The sequence below is a fragment of the Pelecanus crispus genome, chromosome 3 (genome assembly GCF_030463565.1).
Source record: "Pelecanus crispus isolate bPelCri1 chromosome 3, bPelCri1.pri, whole genome shotgun sequence".
In the NCBI taxonomy this organism is placed as follows: domain Eukaryota; kingdom Metazoa; phylum Chordata; class Aves; order Pelecaniformes; family Pelecanidae; genus Pelecanus; species Pelecanus crispus.
Window position 1 is genome coordinate 76,787,995 of NC_134645.1, and position 9,764 is coordinate 76,797,758.

The 9,764-nt window shown below is 47.2% G+C and overlaps 1 protein-coding gene across 1 annotated transcript; it reads right to left on the minus strand.

Annotated features, from left to right (window-relative positions):
* Window positions 1-2,821: 2,821 nt before the first annotated feature.
* On the minus strand, window positions 2,822-5,622 carry CALHM6 (calcium homeostasis modulator family member 6). Its single transcript, XM_075707718.1, has 2 exons — window positions 5,095-5,622; window positions 2,822-3,238 (listed from the first exon to the last, which is right to left on the minus strand). Exons 1-2 carry the CDS (start codon window positions 5,620-5,622, stop codon window positions 2,822-2,824), a joined length of 945 nt encoding a protein of 314 aa, XP_075563833.1.
* Window positions 5,623-9,764: the final 4,142 nt, after the last annotated feature.

Below are 9,764 nucleotides of genomic sequence, written 5' to 3' on the forward strand. Positions count from 1 at the left end.
CTGACCAGAGATTTTAGTTTCTTCCAAATTTGGCTTGAGTTGGACATTGACCAGCACTGTGGTTAGGTGGGCGCATTGCTCAAATTAGCCCTTGGCTATTGTGTTGTTATGTGTCTCCTGAATCCACTTTGAGCCAGATGCATCCATCAGGACTGCCACTGGTGGCTATCGCTTGAGCCAGGCTACTGGAGATCAAGGTCAGGTTAGGGAAGCAGGGGAAGCACACTGTTACAGTGGGAAGTGACAAAAGCCCACCCAGATGCAGCTGAGAGGATTAACATGAATTCTGAGGGTATTTTCACTGCAGCTTCTCATCAGGAAATTAAATAAAGCATGGCTTGCTCCTGGAGGCTTTCAGTCTGTCCTGAAGTTTTTTATTATATCTCTAAGGTAAAGCCTGGCCCCACTGCATCAAGGAACATTTTGGCACTGATCACAGTGGGGCCAGGACATTGTTTCCTTCCTGTTTACGACATTTCAGAGTAGATTTATCTTTCTCTAGATGTCAGTGAACAAATGAACTCTTCAATATGAGAGGTAAAATAAAATATTTTTAACTGAACTGTGCTTCTTGGAGGCACAAGTAACAAATTGGACACTTGTCACTCTTAATCATCAAGTTTCTTGGAAGGAAAAGAGCACTGAGCAAGTCAGTGACTCTGTGACAAAATGAATGCTTTTTAAAATTCTTTTCTACATTGTGGTGGGTTGAGCTTGGCTGGACACCAGGTGCCACCAAGCCACTCTATCACTCCCTTCCTCAGCAGGACAGGTGGGGAGAAAATGAGATGGGGAAAAAAACCCCCAAAACTTGTGGGTCAAGATAAAGGCAGTTTAATAAAAAAAAAGCAAAAGCAAAGGCCGCATGTGGAAGCAAAAGAGAACAAAGATTTTCCCTACTTCCCATCAGCAGGCGGTGCCCAGCCACTTCCTGGGAAGCAGTGCTTCGGTATGCGTAGCAGTTGCTCTGGAAGACAAATGTAAATAACAAATGCCTCACTTCCTCCTCCTTTCTCTCAGCTTTTGTCGCTGCACCAATGTTGTATGGTATGGAGTATCCCTTTGGTCAGTTTGGGTCAGCTGTCCTGGCTATGTCCTCTCCCAAGATCTTGCCCACCCCCAGCCTACTTGTGACGGGGGGGAAATGTTGGAGAGACAGCCGTGATGCTGGGCGAGCACTGCTCAGCAGCAGCCAAAACCCTGGTGTGTCATCAACACCTTTCTAGCTGCCAGTACAAAGCACTATGAGGGCTGCTATGGGGAAGATTAACCCCATCTCAGCCAGACCCAATACATATGTGCAGAATTAAATCTTGTCTTCCCTCTATGTGTCATATTTTCAGTTTACAATAAGAGTGAAGCTTCCAAGCTAGTTATATTCAGCTAGTTAAAACAGGATCTTCCCTTCCTTCTTCCTTGGAAAATGACTGTAACAAAAAACTTCATGGGATTCCTCTCTGTTTGTCTGAATAGTTTCCAAGTTAGAGTTTACTGTCTAGAGAGATAAGATTTCTGGGAGGAGTGAAAGGACAGTCCAGACCAAACAATCTGATTCACCTCTCTAAAATGTGCTCGAAAAACCTTTTCAGAGTAAAACTGAACTTATCATTCTTCATTCAAAACTGGTATCTTTGTTTCTTATAATTAGATGGTTTTTGATAAAAATGTTATTATTTGCTAATACAGATTGTGGATTTATAATGTCTTTAAGTATGTAGCTGTGCTATAAATGTTTGTTAATATAAGCTTCACCTATGCTGCCATATTACGCATAAGCCTAACCCCTTAAGACATGTAATTTGCACTTAGACTCCATTCTGGATCAAGTTGAATAGTGTATTTGGCAGGGACATCCAGGTGTAGCTTAGGTACTGATGCCAGGGCCAAACCCCTATATGTAATATTATATATTTTAAAAGTTGAATAATAATTACGTATTTTTCAGAACAAAATAGAAAAACATATAAATGGAATATAAACAGGAAGTTTAATGTTGGTGTTTTTTCCCTGCACCATTCAAATGCCTGTTTTTTCCATCAAAGAGCTTTACAATTATGGGAAATGAGCAGTAGAGCTAATTAAGGTGGCTTGCTGCAAAAGGTGATCAAGATCAGGCAGTGGTAAAGAAAATTCACCACCACAGAAGTTTTTAGTTTCACTGTTATTACCTAAAGCTGCTGAGCACGTAGGGGTAAAATAGCTTGAATATTTTTGCTCATCTATTCAAATTGATAAGCAGCTGAAGTCATTCTGATGGCCTCCTTTGTTATGCACAGGTAGCTCCAAAATGCTAATCGCTTCCCAGATTTTAAAAGATACAGCCCTTGCCTTGGGAAACTAATTGAGTGAAAGCAAATATTTTAGTCTAGAGCTTGCTCAAGGCTCCACTGAAAGATATACTGTCAAGTGAAAGCTAATAAGCTAATCTGAATTTCTGAACGAAACTGCCATTCCTTTTTTGCTTCTTTGATACTGCCAGGTACAAAGGTTTATTATTGTCACTCCAGTTGCCAAATGCCCTGAAGGTGTTAGGTAATAATTTGTCATAGTACATGCTGACATCTTTGTGGATGCTTATTATTTTACACATGTGACTCTTCTTAATGAACAACAACATATGAAAACTCCCATTGTGACAGATGTATTTATTTAAATGCACTTAAGCAAAAGTAATAAAGTGTATTTAAAAACAAATCTGCTGAGGGTTATAACTATCAGCTTTTACAAACGATTTGCATAGATTTCAATAAGAGCACAGAATAAGACTCTTCTTATACCAGTAGGGTTAAAAGACTGCCAGCGTTGCAAAGGATTTGTTTCATTATAACCCTGATTCACTTGCACTTATTTCATCCACAAGTCCTAAAACAGAGGGATTCTGATCTTCTTCCCTGATTCCGACAGCGTTGCCTCTCTTTGTGTTAATGTACTTGTGTAGCGTGCTGTAATACTGCTCTTCTGAACTGGAGGCATACAACAATGAAATCATCTGCCAGTCTTTGTTGCTGGGAGTCTGAAACGGTGCTGGGTCAGTGGCTTTAAAAAAGCAGCCAAGATTTCTTTCTGCCAGCCTGGTTGCATGCTCTTTAGCCTTGATCTCAAAGAGTTCACGTTCGGTTTTCGAGTAAATTTTCTGGAACTTGAACTGAAGATAGCTAAACGGGGACCAACAGTGACTGACACATGTTGAAACCAGTGCCACAGTCGTGATGCCGGCTATCAGGAACAATCCTATCAGCTTGGAAAATAGATAGATGGGTTAACGGTGGTTTTGTATGGTCATATGTAGGGGTATAGAACGTAACATTGAAGCAGACATGAAAACTGTATGCAAAGACACCCTGCAGCGCCTGTAACAGTCTGCTTGCTGTGGAAAGAGAGGATCCCATGCACACAATTCAGCCAGCCTTACAGAGCTTCTGCACCCCTGAGCTATCTTGTTGGATTGAGGAAGAATACCAAAAAACAGAGAAGGTGGAGTGAAGTTCGTTCCAAATTATATCCAGCTTTCTTAACTTTAAAGGCAAGATACTGACCAGCAGTTTCTGCAGTTGTGGTCAGATTTACGGTACAGATGGTGCAGAGTCACCCTGTCCACTTCTGGTGCTGTGAATTAGACCTCCTGCTGACTGTGTTTTATCTGTTCTTGGAAAGTACCTCCTGTCCCTCATGTCTGAGCCTGCAAAAAATACCCGGTTGCCACAGCACACAGGAAAAGTCATGTCCTGTATGTTTTGTACGCAGGACACGGATTTGACTATTGAATATGGGAATTCATTCTTGTTTTATACATGATTTTGACATCCCTAGGTAAGTCTCGGACACCCCACCTAAAGTGAGTGTCCTAGTAGATGCTGGTCCCTCTAGTGCCCAGTGGTACTTAGCTGGAAGCTGCAGGCAGAGATCCCAGAGCATCCCCTTTCACCTCAGCCTGATTTTTTTTCCAGTGAAAAACATTGAGTGCTAAAGAAAAAAGAATTTCTGTTCTTTTTGGTTCTTAATTTTGTTGGAAGTAGATCAGATATTAAAAATAATGGCCAGTAATAAAAATGCTCCCACACTTTTTCTGGTTTTGTTTGGCTGGTTTGTTTCTTTTAGATTTAATTTCAATATCAGTAACAGTCAGTCTTCCTTGATTTTCCTCCTTTCTTACCCTATCTGAATTCAGTGGTACAGAGTTTGCCCCTTTTCAGTCTTTTTCCTGAAGGAGCAGCATGCTAAATATTTAACAGATGTAAACACTTTTTTTTTGTTTTAATGAACATTTGTACTAAACAGGAACTTACAAAAATCCAAGTAGTTATAATCTCGTATAAACTTAACTCCATTAACGAGCCTTAATGTTTTACTGGGAAAAAGTGATAAACCCTCATTTTTCTACTGGAGTTAAGACGATGACCAAACAAATCTAGAAACAAAACTGGAATGCTGCCAAAATTTGGTGATTTCATTTCACTCCAAACAAAGAAATCCACCCACAAGTGCTATTTGTTTGATCATGCAGTTTGCCTTCAGCACAAGAACACTTTAACAAGACAGATACATATTATAACTATTCTTCTAGAATACATGTGTGAAATTATTAATAGGTTCAAGTGTTGAGATTCATAGTCAAACAAGCTGTCCTTGTCTCACTTGCTAGTTCTCTATTGCAGAGACATCATCTTCCACTCTACTCGTGACCTCAGCTGCCCCTCAGCTAATGTGGACTTACAAAAGTTTGAGATAGTTACAGAGGTGAAGGTGGAAAACGAAAAGAACTTGCACCATGCCTAAATTAAATGAGAAGAAAACTTGCTGTGGAAAGTCCTGGTCTCTAGGCTGGTTCCCTGCCCAGCTTTGAAAGAGGTTTTGTGAATAGCAGTGCCAAACAATTGCCATGCAAACGTGCAAAACCAGAAAATAGTGCAAATACACACTTACTGCATTTCTGTTAGTGGTTTTTTGCTAACTATTTTTTGCTCATCATGTAATTTTGGTAGTTACATAGCGTGGCAGAGAAGGACTGTTTACAGTCCCCAACAGGCACCACCATATATTGAGCAGCCAGGGTTAGAAGCCTGTAGAGTGAAGAGAAGAGCGGTGAGACTTTACCTGGGACTGTGCCTGAAGGCTGAGGAATTCAACCCGTGTCTTCAAGTTCTCGTCGCAGGGTGTTTTGGACAGCAGATTGTGGCACTTTTCCCCTTTATCTTTACACACCAAGTTCTTTATCATGCTGTTCCCACTGGCTGCGCACTCGTAGACGTTGGCTCCGAGCAGGGCCACCGCGATCCAGGTGAGGGGGGCCACCAAGGCTCTGGCTGTCACCGGCACCAGCACCTGGCAGTAGCGTCTGCAGGTTGCCCTGGGGCTGCAGCTGCCACCCTTCTCCAGGCGGCAGCTGCCTGTCAGCAGGAGCCATATCCTGGTATTCACCGTGTAGCCAAAAAGAAAGAGGACGAAGGCAGGCACTATGAGGAAGATGGAGGCATACAGCATGTTCCCAGAATCGCAGGGACACTTGAACACCACAGAGGAGAAGATGTGCTCGCCCACAGCTGTCAGCAGGGACACCAGGCTGTAACTCAACACAGTCTTGTGACGGATGCAGAAATCCAGCACCTCGTTTGACTTACTCATTTTCTGCCTCCCCTTACTTTGAGGAGAGCGAAATGTCAGTCAGAAAAGGAGGAGAGGAAGACGAGTACCCTGAAGCTCCCGCAGCTTAGAGAGGCTCACAGAGGTTTCACTTTCTGTTGTGCAGTGCACTGAGGCATAGAAGCAGCTGTCCATGCAGGAAACTGAAGAGCACGGGCTCACTGCTCAGTATCAAGATCAAGTGGAGACCACCTGCCCCAGTAATCAACATCAAAACAACAAAGACCTATCTTTGTTTCTAGAAAAATAGTTTGTATTTGTCCACACATGCACTGTAACTAGCAATGGCTTAAGCCTCATCATCTTTGCAGTGAAGCTTTTCAGTGAGGCAACAGATTCAAAGTATGAATAAAATGTGAGAAAACCACCCAGAACTGTGTAGTTTTTTATCCTGCCTTATTATTAGCAATACAATATGGCTTGTTCTCTTATAGAAGAAAATTCAACTATAATCATGTTAATTTTTCAAGCTAATCAAGTAATCTTTTTAAAGTAGTTAGAGGAAATCAGCCATTGCACACACAGCAACGACCCAGCAAGTGGTTCCTGCCGAAGCTCCAGCTACCAGAGTACCATTTGCCAGGAACCAGACTTTGGACTCCTTCCTCCATAGCAAGTAGTGGCAGCTTTGTGGCCCAAAAACCCCCACCACCCTTAAACCAGCAGAAACTAAGCAGATGGCATGCAGTCACCGAGGCGAAGGGCTCCGGAGTGGACGCTCGTGCCGGGGCACCCTTGCTAAGGCGGCAAAAAGCGCAGGGCGAGAGTGGGCACCCCAGCCCCCCGCCTAGAGCGGGGAAGAGCGGGAAAGGGCGAGCTGCTGACGTGGGGCAGCTCTGACGCGGCGTGGGCAGGGACAGGAGTGATGGCGGCCAACCCCCCACCTATAAAAGCAGCCCCCAGGGAGCGCGGGCCCCCAGGGAGCATGGCGACCAGGGCATGGTGTGTCAGGAGAGCGTGGCGCGTCAGTGAGTGCAGCAGTTCGCGCGGGCAGGGCGCGCAGGGAAGGCTGAGTGCCCCCACCCTCCTAGCTCCAAAGGGAAATTCAGGCAGTGGTCATCGCCCTCCCAGGAGAGGACCTGGCAGCTATGGCTACCACTCGCCCAAAAGCCGCCGCCAGAAGGAATGCGGCGACCCAGAGGGAGCTCCCGCACAGACACGCAGCCGTCCAGGTCGCCGGCTGCGGGGAGTGCCTGAGCCTGTCACTTGTTCCAGAAGGCAGCGGAGACGGCAAATGGCTTCGGTGTGAGCAGGGAGATGATCTGCTCAGCCTGGTGGCAGAGCTGAAGGAGGAGGTGGGAAGGCTGAGGAGTATCAGGGAGTGCGAGAGGGAGACAGACTGGTGGAGCCGCACCCTGCCGTCCCTGGGGCCAGGGCAGCAGGCGGAGGCCCCACAAGGAGCGGAGGATCCCCTGCCCTCTTGCCGGCAGGCAGAAGGAGGGGATCCAAGAGATGGGGGGAATGGAAACAGGTCCCTGCCCGGGGAGGCAGGCGAATCCCCTCCTGGCCTCCCTCACCCCCCCAGCTGCCCTCACATAACAGGTATGGGGCTCTGGAAGCTGAGGGCCAGGCAAGCGGGGAGGGAGGTGAAGGCAAAGGTGAAGGTCCAGCCAGGGGGTTGCCGAGGGCCAGTCAGTCACCCCTACGGATTACGACTGCCCCTGTTAAGAAAAAAAGGAGGGTAATTGTGGTGGGTGATTCCCTCCTGTGGGGAACTGAGGGCCCGATCTGCCGCCCGGACCCATCCCACAGGGAAGTCTGCTGCCTCCCTGGGGCCTGGGTTAGGGACGTACTAGGAAACTCCCCGATCTGTACGGCCCTCCAGTTATTACCCGCTGCTGGTTGTACAGGTGGGCAGTGATGAAGTCGCAGAGAGAAGCTGTAAAGCAATCAAAAGGGACTCCAGGGCACTGGGGCGATTGGTTGCAGGATCAGGAGCACAGGTAGTGTTTTCCTCTATCCCGTCAGTGGCAGGGAAGAATGCTAAATGGAATGGGAAAACTCACCTGATTAACAAGTGGCTCAGAGGCTGGTGCTGTCAGTGGAATCTTGGTTTTTCCGATCATGGGGAGGTTTACGCAGCACCGGGCCCGCTGGCAGCAGATGGAGATCAGCTGTCTCCAAAGGGGAAAAGGATTCTCTCTCATGAGTTGGCGGGACTCATTGAGAGGGCTTTAAACTAGGTTTGAAGGGGGAAGGGGATATAACCAGGCTTGCTAGAGAGGAGCCCAGGGGCGGCATGGCAACGTTGGGGATAAAATCGATAGCCCGCCTCAAGTGCATCTACACCAATGCACATAGCATGGGCCACAAACAGGAGGAGCTGGAAGCCCTTGTGCAGCAGGATGGCTATGACATAGTCACCATCACAGAAACATGGTGGGATGACTCTCATGACTGGAGTGCTGCACTGGAGGGCTATAAGCTCTTCAGAAGAGATAAGCAAGGAAGGAGAGGCGGTGGGGTGTCTCTGTATGTTAGAGAGTGTTTTGACTGTATAGAGTTTGACAGTGGTGATGATAAGGTCGAGTGCTTATGGGTAAGGATGAGGGGGAAGGCCAACAAGGCAGATGTCCTGTTGGGAGTCTGCTATAGACCACCCAACCAGGATGTAGAGGTAGATTAAGCGTTCTACAAGCGGCTGGCAGAAGTCTTGCAATCGCTAGCCCTTGTTCTCGTGGGGGACTTCAACTTGCTGGACATCTGTAGGAAATACAACACAGCAGAGAGGCAACAGTCTAGGAAGTCCCTAGAGTGTGTGGAGGATAACTTTCTGACGCAGCTGGTAAGTGAGCCTACCAGGGGAGGTGCCTCACTTGACCTGCTGTTTATAAACAAAGAAGGACTCGTGGGAGATGTTGTGGTCGGAGGCTGTCTTGGGCTCAGTGATCATGATATGACAGAGTTCTTGATTCTTGGCGACATAAGGAGGAGGGGCAGCAAAACTGTTACCATGGACTTCCGGAGGGCAGACCTTGGCCTGTTCAGGACGCTGGTTGGGAAAGTCCCTTGGGAGGCAGTCCTGAAAGGCAAAGGGGTCCAGGAAGGCTGGGCCTTCTTCAGGAAGGAAGTCTTAAGGGTGCAGGAGCCGGCTGTCCCCATGTGCCGTAAGACGAACCAGTGGGGAAGACAACTGGTCTGGCTGAACAGGGAGCTTTTGCTGGCACTCAGGGAAAAAAGGAGAGTCTACCGCCTTTGGAAGAAGGGGCAGGCAACTCAGGAAGAGTACAGGGATCTTGTTAGGTAATGCAGGGAGGAAATTAGAAACGCAAAAGCCCAGCTAGAACTCAATCTGGCCACTGTTGTAAGAGATCATAAAAAATGTTTTTACAAGTACATCAACAACAAAAGGAGAGCCAAGGAGAATCTCCATCCTTTGCTGGATGTGAGGGGGAACATTGTCACCAAGGATAAGGAAAAGGCTGAGGTACTTAATGCCTTCTTTGTCTCTGTCTTTAATTGCCAGACCAGTCATCCCCAGGGTTTTCAGCCGCCTGAGCTGGAAGACAGGGACAGGGAGCAGAATGCAGCCCCTATAATCCAGGAGGAAGCAGTTAATGACCTGCTACACCACCTGGACACTCACAAGTCTATGGGGCCAGATGGGATCCACCCGAGAGCATTGAGGGAGCTGGCAGAGGAGCTTGCCAAGCCACTCTCCATCATCTATTAGCAGTTCTGGTTAACAGGAGAGGTCCCTGATGACTGGAGGCTTGGCAATGTGACGCCCATCTACAAGAAGGGCCGGAAGGAGGATCCGGGGAACTACAGGCCTGTCAGCCTGACCTTGGTGCCAGGAAAGATTATGGAGCAGTTCATATTGAGTGAGCTCAACAGGCAAGTGCAGGTCAACCAGGGGATTAAGCCCAGCCAGCACGGGTTCATGAAAGGCAGGTCCTGCTTGACCAACCTGACCTCCTTCTATGACCTAGTGACCTGCCTGGTGGATGAAGGAAAGGCTGTGGATGTCATCTACCTGGACTTCAGCAAAGCCTTTGACACCGTCTCCCGTAGCATTCTCCTTAGGAAGCTGAAGGCTCATGGCTTGGACGGGTGTACTCTTCACTGGGTAAAAAACTGCCTGGGTGGCTGAGCCCAGAGAGTTGTGGTGAACAGAGTTAAGT